This window comes from Carassius auratus, chromosome 4, assembly GCF_003368295.1.
Source record: "Carassius auratus strain Wakin chromosome 4, ASM336829v1, whole genome shotgun sequence".
Lineage (NCBI taxonomy): Eukaryota > Metazoa > Chordata > Actinopteri > Cypriniformes > Cyprinidae > Carassius > Carassius auratus.
Genome location: NC_039246.1, coordinates 12,945,574 through 12,970,777, shown reverse-complemented (window position 1 = coordinate 12,970,777; position 25,204 = coordinate 12,945,574). Strand labels below are relative to the sequence as shown.

Below are 25,204 nucleotides of genomic sequence, written 5' to 3'. Positions count from 1 at the left end.
TCAGAGCGTGCGCGCTACCGGGACATACGTCACCGAGATGCGCGTAACCGTAGCAGCGTAACCCCATTATTAATCATTTGTAGTATTATTAATAACATAACGGATATCTGAGGGGTTCATGACGATAAATGTAAGACTTAAAAAAAAAAAAAAAGTAAATAAAATGTAAGCAATAAACCGAAGCCAACATGTCAAGGAAGCACACAATAAATTGTATTTGCAACACTAAAAACATAAAAAGTAAAGCTTCCAATCAGTCTCCATTACTTTTAAATTCATCTTACAATTTATAAAAATTGTACGTATTAAATCAAGATACATTTACATCAGAAGCAAAATGACATGCAAGATAAAAACAAGTCTTGTGTTCTGTGAAAATTATTAAAATGAAGCAATTTTATGATTAAAAATATAAATTTGTTTCAAAGAGGAGCTTTTTTAAATACCCCTTTGATAGATATTATTTTGTTTTAAGCATAAACACACCTAATTTTGTTTAGTTTTCAAGAAAACTTCTTGTCTTAATTTCGTATTTCTTAAGTAAATGAATCTTAATTTAGTTACATTGTAGATGTGTAAATATTGAATTAGCAAAAATAAAACTCTTGGTAAGATAATCTTTTTTTTTTTTTTTTTTTTTTGCAATGTAAGCAATGCAATTTAAGATTTTCTGATCCGATTTAAGACTTTTTATGGCCTTAATTTGTGGAAGGGTAAAATAAAATGATATTTAAACTCACTTAATCTAACAACATATCAGAGTGCATTATTGTAAGTTACCTGTTAAAACAAGGGGTGTGTGTTTGGTCCTTACCTCGAGGTCAGTTATTTGGCTCAGGAGGGATCCTGCAAATAGTTTGAACACATTTCTGTTTACTTTTCCATGACAGATATCAAGCTGTTCATGATCTTCCAGTTACCTTTGACAGACAGAAAACAGCTCTAATGTGTGTGTTTTGCCACTCGAGAGTCTAAAATTACAGTTATTTTTTAAACAAGATGAAAATATAGTTCAATATGAGCTACTGACATTTTTGTTTTTCAATCTCATATATTTTATCCTTCATTCTGTATGGTCCTGTAATTCTCTTTCGATTAGTGATTCATGTACACCATTCCCATGTAAACATTTTTTTTTTAAATGATCACAAAATAAGAAACAAATACATCAGGGAACCAAATAGTTTATTTTGGTGCACAATAAATTTTAAGTTCACACAATAATAAAAAGTGTCCTAATTATAAAGCACTGCTGATGGATCTCACAAAGGAGACTTATGGCTGGAAGAAACTCGACTCACTAATCATTCAGTGAGGTCCTAGTTTGGCATTAGAGGAGAAAACTGACTGAAACATTAAACAAAAAGATTTAAAAGGAAAAAAGTTGCTTTGTTCAAGTCAAATAGCTACAGGATAAATGCATCATTTAATAATCCATTCTTCATTCTCATTATTCATCCAAGGGTTTCATCGCAATAGCAGGGGCTACTTAAATTATAGCACATATTTGAGCGGACGGAGGTGTGGGTTTGAATTAAAACTCTGGTTTATCAGCTTGATCATGAATATTCTCTAATGCTCTCCTCATTGGAAAAAACTAACTATTTCAGCACCTGCAGTCTCCTTGCAGACTGGATATGGTTATATTGTCCTTGACTAAACCCTGGACTCTTATTCAAACAGTGAGAGGTATGCAGGAAAACTAAGTATTTTTTCTCTTACAGGTACAAAAACGAAGTGCATTCTCAAGAGTGTGCATGCAGGAGGGATCCCTCACAGTTCAAAATCCAAAAATTGCTAACAGTAGGAAAGCAGTTTTACAAGCTCACAGGAAACGGATGCCTGCTCCAAACTGCACACCATCACATATCCTGTCAAGGAACAAAAAATCATATAGGATTCAAATCCTTGGTTACATTGCTTTGCAAAGAGGTAGCTATTAAAGGTTGAAGAATTTTTAAAACTCGATTCAATTTGACAGAGAACCAATCGAAAAAGTCAATCGAAAGCAGATCAAACAGTTTTTTTGTCAAGGCTATCATTGTAAATTCAAAACATCAGACTAAAAAGGTAGAAAATTAGTGGTTTGGCTAAACAAAAGAGCTTATCATTAATAATTCAAAACTGCCTTTATTTGGCCAGTGATTCAGTATGAATGTGGTTGAGTGGATGTGTATGTGTACCTGTCTCCGCTTTGAACACCCATGGGGAAGCAGTAATTGAGTTCAAGCCTAGCAATGTTTCCCAGTCGCAGAATTATTCCTGCGCCGTAAGACCATCGGATACACTCCGCTAGCTTCTGCAGATGTGCATGTGGACCCTCTCCTGCACAAACACGATGCATACGGTCAAGCTTAAACTACTGTAAATCGAAGAACAGGGTGATTTAAACAAATAGTTTTCATAATACTCAGCCAACAGTAGTCTCGAAATCGAAAGAGTCATACTAAGGTTTCACTGCAACAACGGCATCCCCATGTGGACAAAAGGCTTCGTTGCATATATACAGTCAAGAACTAGAGACTAGTGTGATTTTAGTATCAAAAGACATTATTTTAGTTTTTTTATTTTCCATTTTAATTGAAGTTAAAATTTCTGTTATTTTGTTTTATCTTCTATCTTAATGTATATAATTTTTCATGTATTTTTTGTTTTACTGATTGAAATTTATTATAAAGTTAAACTAAAATGAGAAATTGCATGATTTAATTTGGTTTAATACATTTTTCAAGTAACGGGATTTTAGTTTTAAATAACAACAAACTGCATTTCCTTTTTTTTCTAGACTAACAAATGACAAGTTTTGGATAATGACTACTGACCGTAGTTGAGGTTGCAAAGGTTTCCAGCATTAAGGAAGAAGTGTGTTCTGAAGAGGTCAGCCAGGCCGCGTTTGTTTGAGCGGAAGGGGAGGGGCGTATACAGGTGAAGCCCACCGGCCCAATACGCTTCCCCACCCAGATAATCACCTGATCAGGTAAGATTTCAAATTAGAAACAAACATTAAGAAAACTATCATTAAGAGAAAAAAAAATGACAAAGAAATAGTACATTGAAATTTTTTAGTACACCTTTACCTTCACTCTGAGGGCCTATACTGTACATGCCAAAACCTCTCACACTGGTTGGGCCGCCCAGGTAGAACCTGGCATAAAAACACATCCACAATGCAATTTGTAAAATGCTATAAACATGTTCAGGCTGGTTCACGTTTTTCTGAGAAGGGGAGGATTTAAGGGATGAGAGCATCTAATTCACGTCTAAATTAGCAAAATTGCTTACATGTCTTCAGTGAATGGCTTTTTATTTGAGCAGAGAGTGATTTTGTCATTAATATCATCATTCTTTAGAACCGTGCTGATACAAGATGGCTTATATTAAACCAAATAATCCGTTACCTAATTTCATATTCCCAGTCAAAAATGATGTGGCTTTTAAAAAATTGCTTATAAATCTCACAGTATAACAAAATCTTGGAATTAATTTTATTTTCTTTCAATTAGCACAGATTTTTAACTGACTTGTCTTAGATTTCTGGGATCTAAATTGATGCACCTTGGTTTTTTAGTAAAAAAAAAAATAAAAACATAAAAATTCATTTAAAAACAGGAACACCACAAGTGTAAGAAGATGGGGAAAGTATAAAATATGTTTAAAACATTTCTGAGAAGTTGCTGTACCTCGTGTAATCTAAATAAGTTTTAATCTTACTTAATAATAACACTAACTAACATTTTCTGGGTCAAACTGACTAGAACACAACATGAGACATATGAGATAACATGAGATAATTATAAGTGTGTGTATCTTTATAAAACTTAAAAAAAAACAATAAAGCATCCACTGAAAAGCAAACAAACAAATGCACACCTGTCAGCAATGGAGGTCGGCTGACCCCCAAGAGGATAGATCATCCCTCCCCATAAAGATGCAGATAACACCTATAAGAGAAAATCAATACACTTACTTAATATTAATCTCCAAATACCACAAATGTCCTTTAAACCACCTGCTGTCTTTAAAGGCAGTTAAAGCATGACAGACAATGCCAAAACCAGAAAAATCTCTAACATCATGCATTAATCAAGACCACTCACCGACCCCCAGATAAATTCTTTGTTAAGCTGCAGCTCAACGTCTTCTTTGAGAAAACTGGCATCTCCACCGGTGTATCCTGCCAGCTCCTAAACCAACAGAGCGACCACAGGTATTGTTTAACAGTGATGCTAAACCTTCTCCAGACAGTTTAAATCAATGATGGACATCGAGAGGCAAAAGTGATGGTGAGCGAAGGAATACAAAACAGCTACTGATATGTTCTGGGCTGATGTTCAAGTCAACACACCTGGCTGATCCGCAGTAAGGCACCTCTTCGAGGCAAGATAGCAGAGTTTCTGGTGTCTATTATCATGGTGTGCTAGCGTGAGACAAGAAATCAGTCAAATCAGTCATTAGTGCAAAACCAGGCAGCCAAAGCACTTGGTGATTAAGGCAGCGTGGAGCATCTTACGGAAAGAGCGGATTTAAGAGTGTGGCCACTCTCCTCTCTCACAGCAAAGGAGGCGCTGCGGGCCAGACATCCCAGTTCACGCCACACGCCCTCCCATTTCAGAGTGTGATCCGTCATCCACAGAGGGAACTGCAAAACACATATTGCATTATATCTTTAATTACTGAAGAAACAGTTCACCCAAAAATTTCCTGAAAATGTACTCATCCTCAGCAGGCCATCCAAGATTTGGAGAAATTTTGCATTATCTCACTTTCTCACCAATGGATCCTCTGCAGTGAATGGGTGCCGTCAGAATGAGAGTCCAAACAGCTGATGAAAACATCACAATAATCCACACAACTCGGTTCCGATAATTCCGATAATTAAAATCCGATAAGGACAACAGGGAAATTACTTTTTCATTGATGCAATAATGCTTAGAAAGCAGTATTATGGATTAAGCACTTGTAATCTGGCCTGAAGCGAAGGTTTAAAGTTAAACGTTTTGTTTCTTACAAACCGCTTTTCACTTCCCAAGATGTTAACTGATGGACTGGAGTCGTGTGGAATACTTATGGATTATTGTGAAGTTTTTATCAGCTGTTTGGACTCTCATTCTGACGGCACCCATTCACTGCAGAGGATCCACTGGTGAGCAAGTGATGTAATGCTAAATTAATCCAAATAAGTTGTGACCAAAAACTAAATCATCTACATCTTTGATGGCCTGAGGGTGAGTAAAATTTCAGCAACTTTTTACTTTTTGTTCATTTCTTACATTGAGCTCTGTAGAAACTCCCCTGTCCGTCTCTTTAAGAGAGCTCCACGGGAACTGCCCGGTGACTTTGTAGAGGTTTAGAGTGAAGCTACACAAAGCAAAGACGTCAAGTTGTTAAATATCTATTCAACATCACTCTTATTTTTATAGTTCAAAAGTGAACACACTTCACATAATTCTGTTTATAGAAATCATACTTGCGTTCATAAAAGCCCGTCTGTGGTTTAAACAAGGACAGGCCATATGATGTCTCCTTAGTTCCATAGGAGAACTGAAAGGTGAGCTTCTCTCCACGTCCTAACATATTTGGAAGTTTAATGCCCAAAACCTTCAGAGGAACGAACACACAAATGCAGTTACACAAATTGACACATTATGTAGAAACTACACACAAAAACTGAGAGTGGATGATAATAAAACAATACTCCATACTGACTGAAAATGTTATTAGAAATATTATTAATATCGGTATTATTATTATTCATAATAAATATTCTATTTATTAATTTTTTTTAATAGTCTGAATGGAGATCTCATTTGAGAGTAACTGTGTCTTAACCAGAGCGTTTTTAGTATTATTTATATATAATACATATTTTAAATGAGCTCTTATTCTTATATGTGACCATGGACCACAAAACCAGTCATAAGTAGCATGGGTATATTTGTAGAAATAGCAAAAAAATTATTTTATGCCAAAAATCATTAGGATATTGAGTAAAGATCATGTTCCATGAAGATATTTTGTGAATTTCCTACCGTAAATATAAAAAAACTTAATGTTTGAGTAGTATGCATTGCTTAGAACTTCATTTGGACAACTTTAAAGGTGATTTTCTCAATATTTTGATTTTTTTGCACCCTCAGATTCCAGATTTTAAAATAGTTGCATCTCAGCCAAATTTTGTCCCATCATAAAAAACCATACATCAATGGGAAGCATACTTATTCAGACTTCAGATGATGTATAAAGCTCAATTTCTAAAAATCAACCCTTATGACTGGTTTTGTGCTCCAGGGTCACATATTTCCAGCTTTCATTTTTATTTCAGTTTTAGTAATTTTAGCACTGCAACTTAAAGTTATTTTAGTTAGTTGGCAAGGCAACATAGCAAGGGTAGGATGCAAAGCAATATATGTGTGTATTATGGTTCTTACCATACTCCCTTCATTGTTTCCAACCATGGTATTATAACTGCCAGTAAGTCGTTTAAGCTCAGTCACCTCAAATGTAACATCGAGTCCATTTGGCAGCGCATCTGCTCCTAAAGAGGACATCAAAGAGACATTGTACAATGAACACAATAGCTGAATTTTAAGGCATAGTGGACTCCTCTATGAAGTTAACAGAAAAATCCTGCAAATATATTTATTATGAGCACGGGTTGAATTTCTAAACTTGTCTCTCCTATATACAGTATTTGCTACATATCTAATACTGACAATAAAAAGGCTGACCTTTAGACCTATTGCTCTTCTTTATGAGTATGTAAATGAACTGATGTAGGTTAGCATGCTGAAAGTCAGGGCTAGACAGCCTGTCTGACGGGAATGCAACAACTCAGTCCAGAAAAACTGGAAACTTTCCACTGGACGGTCTATAACTGAATCGAGCATGAAGATGTTTTGGATGTAATACCTTCTGAAATGTCAATCACCACCTCCACATCTCTGAATATTCCTAGACGGAGCAACCTCTGTCTGGCCTCGTGGGATTTTCTCATCACCTGTGGAAACACTGAGCTTGTTACCTCATTTCATAATTAGTGATCGAGCAATATGTTTTTTTTTTGTTGCTGTTTTTTTTTTAATGGCTGGTATCTTTAGCTAATATAATGCTTATATGTTTCATACAATTAAATCACATACGTAAGATGTGCTTATTGAGTGTTTTACATTTACATTTAGCAGATACTTTTATTTGAAGGGAAGTTATATCCAATGGATGATTTGGGTCTATCACCGCTCATATTAACTTAACCAGACCAGACAAACACTTGGACCTTGACAGCTCACTTACTTCAACCAGGTTCCTGGCAGTGAAGACATCAGAGATTTCATAGCCCAAGTAATCCTCTTTAGTTCTGCCCAGCCCTTCAATGTTGACATTCTGGACAACAACCTAAAAGAGAACAATCATGAGACTGCAGATTTTGGACATGGTACCACAGTAATACCATGTTTTTGGACATGTACCATAGTATTATTGTAAATACTTGATGCAAATACAGTACTACTGTATACTGGAAAATACTATCGTATTATTACCATCAGATACTATCACTGTTTTATTGTGCTTTATTTTAGGTTGGTATAGACTGATATAAAAATTGTTATATTCATGTTCACCAAATTCATGCACTATGAATTCTAACATGGCATGATGACTGCAGTACATATCCAAAAAGCATGACAGCTAAAAGTATAGTATAAAAGTATAAAGATTTTAAAAATACCTCAGTACGAGTTTAACACAACTTACATCTTTATTTTCTAAAACCTCTTGTTTAGTTTCTTGTACCGCCTCCATCACTTCCAAATCATCTGGGTTCACGCCCAAGTCTCGCCCATGCATGGGGTAAGAATCCATACTCTACAAAACAAACATGACCAGTTTGGGATTTTGCACATATACAGTCAAATCCAGTGGCACTTCCAAAAAAAAAAGCATTGGACAGCTTTCTGTAACAATACAACACGGAAAGCAAGCAATACACCTGAACACAAGAGGTCACAGACAAACAAGTATATTTCACCCCGAGTCTTTAGGTAAACGTTTTACCCGTGCGTGCACAGTCCCCATTTCTAGTGTAATAATATCCTAAACGTATTGAGGCCGCTCAGCTGACCGTGGGAATGTAAAATATCGCACTATAATAAAGCAGTGAACCCAGCCCCCTTGAAGGAGGACGCCATGACACGCAACTGCTAGGCGAAACTGGACGTCGATTGGCTAGAATGATGTGACGTCGCACACAGTGGGCGTGTTCTTGTTCTGTGCGCCGTTTGCGTGCCTTTGCGTTGCGCGCTTTCAAATGTGGAACACTTAAAATTGGAGTGCGTTTTACTGACCATAGACATATTTTATGGTGCATATATCAGATAGCCACAACTAGGAGGACTAACGTTACGAAAGTTTGTTTTGTAAACTTACTATCAAAGAAAGCTGTTTTGCTGATACCTTTTTAGTGTCCTACCTATGAATATGCTAAGCATTCGGTACTGTTGTATTTACATGGCTTTTATGGTCATGGAAAAATTGAATATTTCACGGATTTAAATTTGTGATTTACAGGCCGGGAAAAATAATGTAATTAGTGTAATCTTATCATTAAAAAAACAAAAATCTAATCAGTTGTACATTCTCTCAAAGTCAGAGAAATTAGAATTTTTTTGTTTTAGTTTTTCTATTAAATCTAGAAACTGTTCATTTTAAATGCAAAATGCAGTCTCTATACAATTATATTTTAAAACCATCACCATTATTAATAATACATTATCAGGCACAGTACTCTTTGTAATGATGTCATTCCATTTCTCCGGGAGAGGGCAGTATATCATCTTTAGTGTTTGGTATTTTTATTGATTAACATGACTTTTAACAAGTCGCTACTTTTAGAGAAGCAAGTTGGGAATTTTTATTTATTTATTTATTTTTAAGCTAAATCTACAACTATCATGCTATGATGATTAGATTAATCCAACTGAGAAGCCCTTCCAGTTTTTTTTTTTTTTTTTTAATATGTCAGTTCAACATTTTATTGCAAACGATTACTGGGGAATGCTTTAGATATCAGGAACGTTTGTATTTGCTGTTACACATTATTTATTGCTCCACTCAGTTTTACAGCAAGCTGTCAGTCACAATTGCGCAATTTATTAAATGTGAATTATTACAAAATCTACATTTTATATAATGACATCATGTGTGTATAAAGTTATCTATTTCCTTAATATAGACTACTTATTTATGTTTTAACGTATTTTATTGCTTAATGTGTATCGATAATCTATCTATCTATCTATCTATCTATCTATCTATCTATCTAGGCACTCTCTCTCTCTCTCTCTCTCTCTGCCCCCTTCCTTCCACCTCCCATCTCCTCCTCAAATGTGCGCAAACCAATCAGCAGGCGTCTCGAGGCTCGGGCTCTCGTGCTGTTTCTGCCAGCAGCAGCAGAAACGCTTCTTATCAAAGAAACGCACAACTGGAGAAGTCCATTCACTCAGAGCCTCTAACCATGGGTCCTGCCTGCTTCTCTTGGGACGTCTGTTTGTTTTTCCTCCTCATAAATACTTTGGATGTCATGGGAAATGTTGGAGTCGCAGGTAAGTGCCCCCCCCATACCTTTCACATCATTTATTTGGTGAAACTACTAATACATGATATAGGATGTAAGTCAGTGGTTGCATGACTCTGCAAATGATTTCCATGTAATTGCATTACATTCTTTAATCTATTATTAAACCTGAAATGGCATTCATCTAGAACAATCATTAAGTCAAACTTTGTATGACTACATACTTTTGTCTTTTCATTAAATAAATAAAGTAGACTATATGCGTATGTGAACGCGCCCGTCTTGTTTTACGCGTGTTATTCCTTAAGGAGAGCTTTTGCCGGGGTCTCTTCGGACTCCCTTGGGGTCTATAGGAGCATGAGCCGCCCTGATGGGGTTGGTTCGGGGGCTTATCGACCCCTCACTCCTCCACTATCATCAATACGCATTGTGTCTCTCCATAATGAATGCCTTGAAAAGTCAATAAAGAGACAAACGATAAAAACAGATCGTCGGTTCTTTTTAACCACGACACTACTTGATTTAATGGTGTTTTATATTTACATCTGTGTATTTTAAGTCGAACGCATGCGTTTTGAAATAAACAGCGAGATGAATTGCCTAACTCATCTCCAAATGAGTTTGACGATTGCGCATAGACGACTTTTAGCTTTTTATGTATTGCAGCTTTTCAAATAGACATTATTTTATGACATTAAGTGCCGAAATGCACAAAGAGTACTCTGATTTTCTCTCTCCGTGGTTTGGATGTTGGATAAAAAGAGCGCAACATTGCGCAAAAGGTGCTCCGTTTGCGTACAGTTTAAAGAAACACTTAATTTAGTTCATACAAATGATAAAAAGCCAGAGGAGAGGTTGAAGGACCAGTGGTGTTGTACTGTTAAGGTTACACATCAATACCCAACCAAACCACCTCATTTACCTCTTCAAAAGTACACTTTCTCTTAAATTAGCTTTCCAGGAGTCTGCTTATTCATACATTCATTTCTTTATTCACTTCTGTATTTAGAGCTTGAATAAGCATAATTTCTGCTTTTTAGGTGAATCAATATATCACTTTATTGGACACTCTGTTGGTTTTTCTTGGCTGAAAAACTAAACGTCTTCTTTCTGGACTGCTTTTGTCCTGTCTGAGTAGATTTGGTTATTTTTGCTCTGTTCTGTTTTCTTCAACTTCACCTGTCTAAACCAGCAATAAGATCCTCAGAAGAAAAAGCCAACTACTTTCACATCAGTGACAAAGAGTAAAGTACCACACCCCAAACTCCCTGTCAGAGATACGTAAAAACATCGATTTTTCATAAAAGACAATGTATATTGAATTCAGTTTGACTAGTTTCTCTTTAGGTACATTGATGTGCTACACTTGGATGGATTTAGGTGTTTCTGGAACTCATTCTTGCTCTTCTGTTTGAACGTGTTTGGTTTGCAAAAAATAGATATTAACAAAAAGATATAAAAGCTTTTATCGAATTTAAATAGAAAGGTTGTCATGTATTTAGAAACGGACATCAGCTGACTGGAAATCTTCAGCTATCTATTAGACCAAAAAAGTGTCACTTTCTGTCTAATGTGACACTGTAATCTTTTCACAATTGCATTTAGCTAAATCTTTGCCCATGTGATTACTCCACAGATGCTGATGAGTGCTCCGAATCCACAGACGACTGTCACATCGATGCTCTCTGCCAAAACACTCCAAAGTCCTTCAAGTGCATCTGCAAGACTGGTTACAAGGGAGATGGCAAGCACTGCGAAGGTGAGGCAGACAGATCTCTCGCCCTCTGTTTTGCTCATTCCATCCCCTGTCCGCCTGTCTGTCACACACACTCTCAGTCAGGTCATCCAGCTGTTCTCTAGCTCCTGCTGTGGGTCTTAATTAGTGAGGAGGAAGTGCAATGTGAGGGTGAGAGGTGCTGGGAGGGTAAAACCTGCTCCAGTCTTTACACTTCCCTCTCCCATTCTGCTTGAGAGCACAGCACAGCTGGAGCCAACATACACACGGTCAGAGCGGATCACAGTCACACACTCACTGAAACACTCGCAGATAAATGAACATCATGTAATTTCTTTACACACTCACATAGATCTATTAAACAGGTATAGTGGACATGCATACTCTGATAAATGTCGGAGGAAAGTGCTGAAAAGGTCTGTACCTGTGCTCATATTTGCCAAGATGCCAATCTCAGAGACCTCTCTCCCCGTTTCACTCACATGTGTGGAGCTTGTGTTTCAGAAAAAGCATGAAGTGTGCTCTCGACCTATTATGACACCCGACACCCATTCGTAACTGCATTAATGAATTAGGTGGATGTGAAATGGCATTGCACCAGACTGCTCCACGGTTAGCGCTTAATACTCCTGTCTGAGGCCAGACAGCGTGGGCTAGAACAGCATCTTTTTATTTCTCTAAGGATACATTGGGGATGTTCTGGACTTTACAGAAGCCTTTTCCTCCCACCTTTAAACCGCAGTGTACGGTTGCAGGGCAATGAGGCTGTCAGTTACGCTGAATCCAACCGGGCCGCTTCGCTCTTAGCATGTTAACTATGCGTGCATGTGTGCGTCTCCTCTCAGTTTTGGCTCTTATGCTGTCTGAGCGGACATTCCGTCCACAGTGTAATGTGGTGTATTGTGGGAAGTGGGGGGGCTGTTTTGTCTGAAGCAAAAAGCCCATTAACACACCCCATACCCACCCTTTAATTAAAGCCCTGCATGTTTGGCTTTGAAGAAAATTAAGAAAACACTTTCTAACACTCTAATGCAGTCATGTTGTCTGTCTACACATCAGTGCGTTTGTAGCTAGTAAAGTCTGTTGAGCATGAGGAGATTCATAACCAATAAATGTAACTTTAAACTGTTACAGATACAGAGAAAAAAATCTGTAATTAAATCACAGTTACTTATGAAAATATTAATGATTGCATCTGAATATTGTCTGTAAAAAGCTTTATATATGTTTCATATGAATAATTGTTTTATGTGCATGATGCATTCTGCCATTTAAAGGCCTTTTAGTAAAAAATGCTATTCTGATGCTTTTGATTGGTTCTCGATATCTCAGCCTGTTCTCATATTTACCAAGATGCAACCCAGAGTAAAATTGTATTGCTTGGAGGTTCCTCTTTTAAAGGTGATCTCAGATACATTTAATTTATGTATGACCATTGTCTCAGATCTTTCTCCTGAAACACCTCAATTGCAGACAATTCATTAGAAAAAAGAAAAATCTCCTTAAAGGAATCGTTCACCTAATGTTTGCTGAAAATGTGCTTGCATTCAGGCCATCTAATATTTAGATGAGTTTGCTTCTTTTGAAAACAAACGTTTTAAATATGGATTTGTTTCTTACAAACATGCAGGTTATCGCTTCATGATCTTTAAATTGATGAACTGAACTCATGTGGATTATTTGTGTATTATTATGATGTTTTTATCAGCTGTTTGGACTCTCATTCTGACGGCACCCATTCACTGCAGACAGTCCATTAGGTGAGCAAGTGATTTAATGTTAAATTTCTCCAAATCTGGTCCGATGGACAAACAAATTAAGACTGTGTAAGTTTTCAGTAAATTTAAATTTTCGGATTTGTACTATAAGATCAATCTTTTTGTTTTTGGTCATTCCAAATAAATAGTGCTTTCCCTTACGAAAGGAAAATATATTTACCGATATATTTCTTAAAATATATTGTGATATATTGTAATATATAATTTTCCCTTTTTATTTTCTAAAATATGATATATTTGAATAAATTTAATAATATATTGATGATACATATATTATATAATATATTGCAAAATATACAAATGATTGCCGCTTTCAATATATTGCAATATATTGGAAAAAATAAATATTAAATCCCATATATAAGAATATATGCCTAATATATTACATGATATTTTCCAGTATACTGCAATATATTTTTGTTTCGTAAGGGTTAGATGGTGAGAAGTACATGGACAACAAAAACAGGTTTTTGAGCTGTTTCGAGGTGCATCTGCTTGTAATTGTGAGTTTGTAACTGCAGCTTCTCTGTATTATCGTGAATGATGCTGTGGCTGACACTGCTGAAAGATTTGGATTCGGATTGTGCCAGAAACAAAGCCGATGAAACAGAAAAATGTGTGAGCCGATGAAACGGGAAGAGAGGAATGTGTATTTGCTTGTTTCTGTCAGTGTAAGGTTAAGTGATGTGTGAGCTGTGATTTGTAAACCTGCTTTACATTATGTAGCTGATGTTTTTTGAGGGCTGGTGGACATATATACGCATGCTTTAAAATGCTTCTGATGGTGTTTCCTACAGCTGATGCTATAATGCAATTAAAATGCTCTTACAGCAGAAGTGTGTCTATTTTTCAGAGTTAAAATACTTTTTCCTGTCTAGCTTAATATGCAGAGACTATAAGCAGCCATTTGTAGGTTGATTCCCCTAAAAAATGTAAACGCTGTGGCTCTGTGGCGCTATCAAAACATTGCTATGTTTGTTTGAGCATCCCGACCAGCATGACACAGCAGCACTGGCTCAACCAATGGCTTGAGTTGGGGGTGTGGCTATCAGAAATTAAAAGCATTACACGCTTTCAATACTTTAAAGTCAAAGTAGAGAATTATATAACATGCAGTGACATAGTTGTGACACAAAGCTTCATTCCACCCCCTTTTGGGCTTTATTGATTATGCAAATTGATTAATTAATGAGATTCATCAGGGGGCGGAGCTCACAAGGGAATCCACACAGATCACAAATCCCCCATGATGCAAGGGTTTATTTGCAGGGGTGGAGAGATTAAACAAAGCCTTAACATGACTCAGCATTAGGTCAGTGAGTTTACCTGGGAGAGAACTGTCTTGTCTGCCTTTTTTTTTTCTCTCTCTCTTTTTCCCTCCATTCCTTTTTTATCTCTGTGTGTGAAAGAGGTCAGGTAATTGTCGCCTCTGAAGAAGTGCCCTAGTCTCTGAGTCGGTGTGTGTGTGTAGTTGTGCTTCTAAGTGTGTGTTCATATGTTTCAATGAGAAAATGTTAGAAAAGGGGATGGGGGGTGGTGAGGAGGAGACAGATAAATGTAATGAGAGATGGAGGTGTCGACCCATTACTAGGCCATTGTCTGCCTGGTGTCTGCGGACTCGTCACAGAGCTCCCGATGCTCTGATTGGCTGTTTGAGTGTGCCCACCCTTCATCCCTGACCCTCCCCTCACAGGACACATCAGTCTCTTTGCTGCTTTATGTGCCACCACACACACTAAAAAGCTTAAAATGTAGTTGACATGAAATTTCAAGCCGTGTCATGTGGAGTGACATGATATAATTCATCTAAAACTTTTTTTGATCAGCATTTTAAATTCTTTTGTAAGTATTATTATACTCTACTATTTGGTCAGTAACATATTTTAAAGAAATGGATACTTTTATTCAGCAAGGATTAAACTAACAGTAAAGACATTTATAATTATATATAGTTATTTTGAACTTTACATTCATAAAATAATCCTGAAAAAACTGTATTGTAGTTTCCACAAAAATATTAAGCAGCACAACTGTTATACTACACTACTCAACATTTATACTAATAAGAGACAGCACTTTAATAAATGAATTATGAAACTTTGGAAGATGGCTTCAAAAATCTAAGAGGTTGCATGCTTCGGTTTAGTGACGTTTTACACTTCATTACTGCTTTCTGCTCATTTACCTGCACTAAACACCAGTAGTGGAAACTTTGCAGAAACACACATTATCCAGGCGTCATCATTTGTCTCTGTCCTAGTCAATCAAAAAGTTTTTTTTTTTTTGCTGAACCCTCAATTTTGGTGCTCTCTGCATGGCACGTTTTTCAGCAGTTAGGATTTGGACGTGTTGTGTTGGGCCGAGGGGTGTTGAGGTTTTGCCTCCCGCGGGCTCCACCCCTGCTGAGGTGTTAGCGGAGGTGCTTAATTTGCTCGATGGGATGTTGAGCATAAACACTTCTCCTTCGATTAGAGATCTGTGCGTGCTGACAGCGGAAACCTCAGCAAGCATCAACCCAAACTGTCGGCTCACTGCCGGGTCAAATCAACAACAGCGCAGAAACAGGAAGTATGTCAGCTTGAAGCTAACTAGCCGTCCACCTCTTTAACAAGCCCGTCCCCCTCACACCTTCACTGACACACTATATACACCCTGTTAGCTTTGCAACGGCTGCAACACACACCTAAAAATATTATCACCTCAAATCAAACTCGTTTTCTTACTGTTCTTGGATGGTTTGCCTTTATAATGCTACTGACGGATACATTGAGTCTCAATTACTAATAATTGTGTGGATTATTTCATGAAAATGTTTATATGAGACCCACTTTATTGTTTTAAAGTGGCCTTTCATATGGTGAGATCTAAACTTTAACCTTTGAATCTGTCATTCTTCCATATTATTTACCTTCAGGGGTCTCCCTCCGTCCATCTGTCTCTCTTTTCTCTAATTTGACCCCTTCCTGCAGATGCAGTGGTTTTCATGTTCACTAGATAAAACGGTAGTGAAACATGAACTTTTTGTTTGCTCCAGAGTGTTTATGGATGTTTTCATGATGAGTTGGCTCCATGCTTGTCTACTGTGATGGCCCTTTTCTTCACAGTAAGCCAAAACCGACACTCTTTGATAGAAAAGAGAAACAAACAGTGAATAAAATGCTAGTGAAGTATTTATGCCTCTATAATTTTGGTGTATATCTGCATGTGTGTGTGATTTGTGTTTGTGGCATGAGTATGTGCGCTAGAAAGTGTTCACTCAATATTTTACTGTCTGGATAGATTTTTAGTTTTGAGGAGATGTAGAGAAAGAAAACCGAGACATTCTTAAACGCAGTTCTCACTGTCCTCATAGCCGCAGTTGCACAATGTGGCTTGTGTGTTTTTTTGTGGGAAATAACGTGGATATTTTTAGTTTGTGCTGTATGTCTCCAAGAGCACAAGCCAGGTTTATTAAATCAAACACTCCAAGGTAGCGCAAAACACAAAGCAGATACCAACGATCATCGTCTGGCAGAGAACAGTCACTTGCTGTCTATCTGATTTCAATGCATTCAAGTGTGTGTGAGTGAAAGAGAGAAATATTGTGTTTATTTAAGTGTCCCTACTTACGTCTGTCTCCTGTACAAACTCATAGCAGCAATGAAAGCTTGTTTCATAAGCCTGCTCTTCTTAAACCTCCTTATTTAACCTCTGCTTAGTATCATTAACAGATTTTTTTTTTTTTGCCATTTGAACAACTCTTAACCTATGTATTAATCTTCAATGTGTAACTCATCTGCACCATTTGTACAAAAAACGATTGATGGATTTCATATTTGTCTGATCTCTACGAACTGAGTTCATTATGTGTGTACATTATCTTTTTCAGATATGGACGAGTGTGAAAATGACTACAATGGTGGATGTGTTCACGACTGCATCAATATACCCGGGAACTACAGGTGCACATGCTACGACGGATTCATGCTGGCAGATGATGGGCACAACTGTCTCGGTAAGATGCTAGAAAGAAATATACGCTCTCAGTTGCCTCTCCTGACAGATTTACAGATGAGGTAGTCCCTCGTCATCTCTTTCCCTTGCTAACGACCTCTGTAACGACCCCCCTTTGTAAACGTAAACAAATCTGCCTCAGCGATCTCCACGCAGCGCCTCGGAAAAGGCCAGCCGAGCTGCGTCTCGCTCCAGTATTCCATCCCCATTGTGACAGGAGCGCGCCAACAGGAACCTCGTGATTATTTTCATCTCTTAAAAATGTCACCCAAATGTCACCAGTGGCGCAATCGCGTCCAATTCCCAGAAATCGGCAGTCAGGTCCGATGTTTATGTTAGCGTTTAAAAATGGAAGTAGGGGAAGAAAAGGCTGAGAGAAAATTAATAACTTGCCATCTCGTATTTATTGGAATAGTTCAAAGATGAAATTCCATGACCCGGAGAGTTAGGGCCGGGTCTCATGGTTTTGCTGGATTGCAGTGGGGATTCAGGAATTCGTTAAAAAGTGTGTTTTTTGTAGCGAGTCTGTCTTTGTTACCCCTCTAAGTGATTGCAGATGTGTCTTTGGTTGAAAGTGACCTATCAACCTGAAGTGTGGTGGCTTTATGGTGTCATGGTGACTACATATTACAGTCCAAACATCAATGTCACAAGAGATAAAGAGAGAGATGACAGCACTGATGTGCCTCTGAGCAGCTGGATGAAGAACTTGAGCCGCTCTCATCTCATCTCCTCTCTGCTCTCATAATCCAAAACAAATTTGTGCACCGATCCGAGTTTCAGGATGCTGAAGTCATAATTTTTCATTAGCCGCTGTAATGATAATGGATACCAGAGCAGGACATCAGGGCTCAGACCTTCAGAGACCTTTAGCACCTCCTCCGTCTTTAGCAGCATTCCTTTATATGGTTTCCCTAATTTGTGTCTCTTTCAAAACAAATGAGGCGGTACAGTGGTGACATCAGATAATAGTAAAACCATGGTAATTACTTAGATATCACAAAGTACTTAAAGGTGAAGTGTGTCATTTCCAATCCGATCTTGTGAGAATTTGTAAACACTGCAAGTTGGAAATTCCAAAATAATTTGTATGAACTGACTGGCACAAAAACGTATGATTTAAAACGTCACCATGGAGGGCCACCCCTAGTTGGCGATTTTGTATGAATTGGCGCGATTTGACAGTATGATTTGTAAGTAAACCATGACCCCACTCCTATAGCTGGCAATTTCATATAGATTTGTATGATCCAACTAGTCTAAAAATGGATGATTTGAAGATAAAACCAACCCTACCCATAGTTGGAGTTAATATGAATTTGCACAATCTGACCGGTAAGAAAACGTCCCCCCAATCCCAACCCTAATTGATGATTTCATATTATTTTATGTGGCCTGACTGGCACAAAAACATACAATGTGCAGGTAAAACATCACCATAAAGGTCCACCCGTAATTGGCAATATCATGAATCTGTATGACCTGACTGGTATGAAGCATACAGACAAATTATAAAAAAATAAATAAATCACAACCAATTTACTGAAATACTTACAAATTGTCATGAGACCGTTGGTAATTTCTGTACCAATAGAAGCACCAAACAACTGAGAAAGTAATGATTTTTTCACTACCTCAGTTGTCCTCCATTGCTGAAACAAACAAACAGTCCTGCCTCTAAATCATGCAATTGAATAAGACAACGTTGCGAACATTTGCTTTTAATTTTATCACAGTAGCACTAATAAAGTCTGTCTTTGTTAAGCAGTCTAATGCATCGTTGTTATTCTGATCAAAACCACTTGTTGAACTAAATGCTTTCATACTGTTGAACTATTGGCCTAAAACAAGCAATTAGGCGCTCTTAAGTTATTTCTTTGAATATTATGATACAACCATGAAATCCATGCCTATAGAACCAAGGTATTAGTACAATTTCTTAAAACTCTTATAATACTGATCTATCTCTATACTTCTTTCTTTCAAAATCAGCCCTTCATTTTTCACTTTCTCAAACTTTTCTTTTTTATCCTCCTCCTTAAAATCTCTCTTTCTCTCTTTCTCTCTTTCTCCCATCATGTCTTTGCGCTCTCCCTCGCTCTGTATTTTCTTGGTTATCTTGGCTGTGGGTCTCTTTGGAGTAACTCCAGGCTGTTTCCCTAGAGGCGATAGACTTGCCTTCTATTTGACATCTTTATTGTGGAATGTCTCAAATACAAGTCTAAATGATGGCTCTGGGAACTAAGACAAGGCCGTAGAGGGCCATCAGCAGCACTGAGGGGGCTCTCCTGTTCGAAACCCCCTTCTTCTACCACTCTTGTTATGTCTTTCCCTCCGCTTCCAGTTTTCTGTGTCTGACTCGCCACATTTCTCTTCATTTCTTTCCGTCTTGTCTTCTCTCCTGGATTTTTTGTCTCAGCCCTCTCTCCTCCACCTCTATCTAGAAATAGATTGACACAGAAAAAGTCAACCATTTTAGAGGTTTTTCTCTCCTCGTCCTCTTCTTTGCTTTGCATGCAGTCTTTTTTTAGTTAGTTTTCCTAATCTTCAGTCGAGAGTTTCTATATAGCATTTTTGGCATAAAGTTTATTACCACATAAAATGATTCCAGTAAGTCTCTGTTTTTATACAAGGGCTAAAATTGTCTTTCGGTAGATGAAACACTTAGTTGGTCAAAGAGTTGTCGTCATATGGTGCTTCGTCATGTTTCCTGTTACTCTCTCCTGTCTGCTTAATGCTGATGCTTCTCATTCACACATCATCTGTGTGTGTGTGTGTGTGTGTGTGTGTGTGTGTGTTTGTTTGCTCTTTCGAAATCTTATTCATTCTCATTGGCGCTTTAACGTCATATGATATGTTCTAATAGCACCCTCATTGGCATCTGTGCACATTATGGAAAGTTAGATGGAAGTGAAACTATTGAACTATTGACTTTCTTGAAAAGGTTAAATGAATCATGTTTATGATGACCTTTTCCTGTAATCTATTTTTTTTGTGTGTTTTTGACATTCTATTACATTTTCTCCTTGTAACCTTTTCTGAGATAATGAATTACGTCTTTTAACTAGATTTTTTACATTTCCTGATGGAAATGTGATTAGTTCATACAAAGCTCTCCATCACATGTGTGTTGTGGGTGATTTGTGTTTGTTTATGTTTTCAGGTACCAGTAAAAGTAGTATTCAATTCAGTTTTAAATCCATTCCACAGATACCCAATCCGCCCAAGCAAGAGTAAAGCACATGAGCAATAGCAATAGTGATGCTTGCCTTAGTGTGGCTTGTGCCACTGATTATATTCGGCATAAACACACACACGCACACACTCACAGAGTGTGTTCAAACAAACCTACTGAGCGCTAACCAAACCGCGAGCTCTTTGAAACAGTACGGAAATCAGTTCTGTGGCTTGTTTGCCTGGCTGATCTTGTGTAGGAAGTCATTTTAGATCTCCACATGTTAACAAGTTAAAGCTTTAATTGATTTAAGATTGGCTAATGGGGAGCTGATTAAAGAGCAATTTACTGCAGTTCCTCTGTCTTTTTCATTTCCATTCTTATTTGTTTTTCTCTCCATGTAGGGCAGCTGGACTCAATGTGTAGATCATTTGGCTCTTTTTTTTTTTTTTATGAATGTCTGCACTGCTGCTGCTGTTTATTTATCTTTTGGCTGCTTTTCCCTTCTCGCTCCAACATCAGAATTGGAGGAGAAAACTCATGTAGTTACAATTACAACAGGGTTGATGTTGTAACAGAGGTCACTTTAAACAAGAGAAATCTCAGTCCCGTTCTGTTGTACCACTTCTGGACACTTCTGTTGAATTATTTCTCTTCGCTTCTGTTTTTTTTCTTCTGTTCTTTGTGTCTTCATTTGAATTCTCTTCTAGTCACTTTTTTTTACTTCATTTCACATTCATTTGTTTGTGCTTTTTTTCTCCACATTTCTTTGCTTCACTTCTGTTCTCTTCTAATGTCAGATCTGTTTTGTTCTGTTTGCTTCATTTCACTTATGTTTACATTGCTTCTTTTATCTTAAAGGGGGGGTGAAATGCTATTTCATGCATACTGAGTTTTTTACACTGTTAAAGAGTTGGATTCCCATGCTAAACATGGACAAAGTTTCAAAAATTAAGTTGTACGTTTGAAGGAGTATTTTTGTTCCAAAAATACTCCTTCCGGTTTGTCACAAGTTTCGGAAAGTGTTTTTTGAGTATGGCTCTGTGTGACGTTAGATGGAGCGGAATTTCCTTATATGGGTCCTAAGGGCACGGCTGCCGGAAGAGCGCGCGCTCCCGTATAGCAGCGCACTGAGAGCACAACAGACATTCACTTATCAGAGCGAGAGCGAAATGTCACAAAAGTGTGTTTTTGGTTGCCAGGGCAAGACAACCCTGCACAGATTACCCCCCCCCCCCCCCCCCCCCCAAAAAAAAAAAACAGCATTAAGGGACCAGTGGATGGAGTTTATTTTTACAGAGCAAGTGTTTTTGTTTGTTCCCTGCATTTCGAAGATGCTCGTTTTACAAACAAGGCCCAGTTTGACGACGGATTTGCACATCGTTTATTTCTTAAGGATAATGCAGTCCCAACGAAAAAGGGTCACGATCGTGTGTTGGAACCGCATGCGGTGAGTAAAACTGCTTCAAATATCTCTGTGTTGTTAACTTAGCTATCGGCGCGTAAGCACATCAAGTAAACAACATGCGATGTTGGCATAAAACTGCACTTTCCGAATGTACACCTTAAAAAAAAAAAAAAAAAAAAAAAGACGACATAAAGTGGAACTTAGTCATTTTCCAGAACCGCTAAGCAAATATATACAGTTTCAATACATACCACATAGAGACGTCCTGCTGTAGTCGTTGCTGCTGCTGCTCTTGTTCAATTTCAGCCTCTGGATCTGATTCTGGATCATAAATATACGCTGAATCTGACTGTTAGCCATGGTTTGTTTTGGATGATCTTTTTTTCCTCACGGTAATGTCACAGCTTCCAAACGCTCTCAACGCAAAAGCCTACTCGCGCTCGTGATTCTTTAGCTCCGCCCACACGTCACACCTCCAGGCGCTCGTGTTTTTCCGGGAAAAAACGGTACAGACTATCTTTCTCTTATAAATATAATAAAACTAAAGACTTTTTGGAGTTATGAAGGATGCAGTACTACTTAATAGGTACTCAAGATTAACAGGAGATTGAGTGAAAACGAGCATTTCACCCCCCCCTTTAAGTTTCTATTCACTTCACTTCTATTCTGTTCACACCTATTGAGTTCTTTTCACTTCACTTCACTTCTGTCCAATTCTTTACGGTTCTTTTCAGTTTTTTTTTTTTTTTTTTGTTCACATCCCAGAATTCATCATGGGTTGGCAACCTAGTAACATTTCCTCCTCACTATCCGCACTGAACCTGAGATCGTTCATCAGCTTACTGGAAATGTATGCGATGCGTTAGTGTATGATCATTACATATCACATCCTGATGTCACGTGTCTTTACAGGATGTGTTTGAACGCATGCACATATTCCAGAAATTCACTGGCAGTGTGAACAAACCAACATATTATCAGTGTATTTTCCCCGAACATCTGTGTGCAAGGGGCTTATTTTGCTCTTCTATTTACCTTACTTCACTTTTTTTCTGTTGTCTTCTATTCTGATCTTTTCTGTCCCAGTTTGTATAGTCCTGTTTACTGCTGAACTTCTATTGTTTCTGTTCTGTTCCATTCAGTTTATTTCTCTTCAACTCACTTCAGTTCAGTCCTCTCCTCTTACTCTTTGATTCTTATGCCTTCTCTTTTATTCTGCCCTGAATTTCTCTGTTTCCTCCTCCCTCATCTTCTCTCTCTCCCTTTCTTTTTCTCCCTGTTGTATCATGTCATCTTAGATCTCCTCCAAATTAAAGTTTACATAAGAGCAATCAAACAAAACAAAAGCATTCTAGTTTAAACTCGCAGACCGGGATGCCAGGGCTCTTGTTTAAATTTTGGCAGAGAGGGCCTTAATTGAGAGATGACAGCTGAAATGTTATTTTTTTCCCTCCTTTTAAAGCAAGAGAGGGCTGTCACACTGATGATATCTGTTTCCATTCCCACATTAAACACGACGCACATTACGCTCGCAGCTATAGAGTCACTCGAGAGAGACAGAGGCAGCCAGCATGTCTTCTCCAAACCCTCCTATCAAATATTTCCCTCGTCCGTGAACTGACAAATGAGAAGCAAGCCACCATGACTGGATTGTTACATGTGGCAATAAAGAGATAAAGCTTGTGATCTGGGTGGCCTCATATGTGATGGTATTATTCTAAGGAGAAGAAATGTGTTTCAGGGAGGAAAGAACAATAGTAAAGGGAAAATGGAAAGAAAGACACGACAACCTACAAAAAAGCAACATGGCATTTATTTTGGAAGGCGCAAGGTTTCAACCACAAAGTTTCATTAATTCTTTAAACACTTGTAAATGAAGATTGCAAATTATTTAGAATGTGCTTGGGGGTAAAATCTAATTACAAAAAGCTTGTGTATTTAGGGTGTTACATGGCAACACTTTCCCAAAGGAAAATTTTATTGCTCAAAGTTTGCTCTTTTATAGCTTAGGAGACCTGGAGTTTTTGATTATCCTTCGGTTATCATTTTTATCATTTTTATTTGGTTTTTCTCATATACTACTCCTTAAAATCCTTTGGAAATGCAGTCACAAATTACACTGGTGTCAACATACACCACTGTTGAAATGTTTGGGGTCAGTAAGGAATTCCATAAATAGAAGCATTTGATGACAGATTTTTCAGACTTTGAGAATCCTTTAAAATAGCACTGCAATTTTTTTGGAAATAGGCTCAATTTCCAACTCCCGTTAAGTTAAACAGTTGAGTTTTAACATTTTCGAATCTCCGGATTTGGTGGTAGCACTTTTTGCTTAGCTTAGCATAGACCATTGAATCTGATTAAACCGTTAGCATCTCGCTAGTTTCTATTATTCTACTATAGTTCCTAGCCACATCGGCCTAGAAAATTGCAACGTTTCATTTTCCGTCGGTCTTAGTACACAATGTAACTACAGAGGAGTCAAGTTTTAAATAGGAAAAATATAGAAACTTTGGTCATTTTTGAACGAGATGCTAACGGTCTAATCAGATTCAATGATCTATGCTAAGCTAAGCTAAAAGTGCTACCACCGACCCAGAGATTGGCTGAATTAATTCTAAAACGGTAAAACTCAACTCTTTAACTCTAGGGGAGTTAAATTGAGCCTATTTAAAAAAAAAGTGGAGTGTTCCTTTAATACGTTATATATTAAATCAATGCAAAATAGAAGCAATTTCACAGGTAATCTCATACTTTTAAACCCTGCCACGTAGTACAAAAAACTTTTGGTTCCTGGGACAGACAGGGATGCCTCTGTGGACAAGGGCAAAAAGACCCCCTCTCTTGATAGGTACAGTAGCTAAAAGGACAGTAAAGGCCTTGCTGTCTTGGCTGTGTTAATGAGACGCACCGCAGATGCTAAAATAAGAGTTATGTCACCAGGTAATGCCGGAGCCACATAATAAACCACTGTGACCAATTTAAACTGTGGTTGTGTCTGCATGTTGTGGATAAGATTACGTGTGTGTGTATGTCCTACATTCATACATGTCTTTCAGCTGATGCGTATTATTGTAATTTATTCAAAGAAAATAGAATAAATAGCATGTCCAGACTTTAGCAAAGAAATTAGCCCTAATAATGTGTACACACCAACAACATCCACTCAGGACACAAAGCCCGAGTTCATTAGACAGTTAGTCTCCTTTAGCTCAGTAGTCTTAGCTCGTAAGCTACACGGGAGATGATAGTGAAGTCATTTGGCTGGATAATGTGCTTTTGTGCCACCACGTACAGGCGCTAACGGCTGTAAAGGCTGGCTCTCTACGCACTCCAAACAGACAGGGCAGTATAAACATAAACACACGTCCACATTAGCTGTCACACAGTGCCATTATCAAAAGACGTGGAAACAGTCACTGCAGTCTCTATCTATAGAAAACAGTGACTTTAGCGTGTTTGTGAGTGCAGTGCTGATAATTCACCTATGACAGTGGAGGAAACTGGCATGTTGTTTCCACACCTCATTTACATAAGCTTTGAT

General features: G+C 37.8%; 2 protein-coding genes across 6 annotated transcripts in view; one reads left to right on the top strand and one right to left on the bottom strand.

Moving 5' to 3' along the window:
• Positions 1-1,168: 1,168 nt before the first annotated feature.
• samm50l (sorting and assembly machinery component 50 homolog, like) lies at positions 1,169-8,208 on the bottom strand. 2 transcript variants are annotated; one of them, XM_026227232.1, is made up of 15 exons: positions 8,053-8,208; positions 7,753-7,863; positions 7,291-7,392; positions 6,910-6,997; positions 6,429-6,535; positions 5,468-5,598; positions 5,271-5,358; positions 4,511-4,639; positions 4,346-4,417; positions 4,098-4,184; positions 3,871-3,941; positions 3,078-3,145; positions 2,823-2,969; positions 2,184-2,325; positions 1,169-1,871 (listed from the first exon to the last, which is right to left on the bottom strand). In XM_026227232.1, exons 1-15 carry the CDS (start codon positions 8,071-8,073, stop codon positions 1,826-1,828), a joined length of 1,410 nt encoding a protein of 469 aa, XP_026083017.1. In that variant the 5' UTR covers positions 8,074-8,208; the 3' UTR covers positions 1,169-1,825. The 2 variants fall into 2 exon arrangements, with proteins under 2 accessions (XP_026083017.1, XP_026083023.1); XM_026227238.1 differs by having other exon boundaries at positions 8,027-8,162.
• A 1,192-nt stretch (positions 8,209-9,400) lies between these two features.
• scube1 (signal peptide, CUB domain, EGF-like 1) overlaps positions 9,401-25,204 on the top strand; it is a 68,389-nt gene continuing 52,585 nt past the window's right edge. For 2 of the 4 annotated variants that reach the window (XM_026227214.1, XM_026227208.1), the window contains exons 1-3: positions 9,401-9,599; positions 11,208-11,330; positions 16,953-17,078. In XM_026227214.1, the coding sequence (XP_026082999.1) occupies positions 9,512-9,599; positions 11,208-11,330; positions 16,953-17,078 (337 nt within the window). In that variant the 5' untranslated portion in view covers positions 9,401-9,511. The remainder of the gene's footprint in view (positions 9,600-11,207; positions 11,331-16,952; positions 17,079-25,204) is intronic. The other 2 variants (XM_026227225.1, XM_026227221.1) reach the window with 1 other exon arrangement.

Bases quoted from the DNA above. Each gene is read 5' to 3' on its own strand.
- samm50l (XM_026227232.1), bottom strand. From the start codon at position 8,073: ATGGGGACTGTGCACGCACGG. The intron at 7,864-8,052 runs GTAAAACGTTTA...TTTGTTTTGTAG, and splicing joins TGGGGACTGTGCACGCACGG to AGTATGGATTCTTACCCCAT. The intron at 5,359-5,467 runs GTATGATTTCTA...TGCTTTGTGTAG, and splicing joins ACGGGCTTTTATGAACGCAA to CTTCACTCTAAACCTCTACA.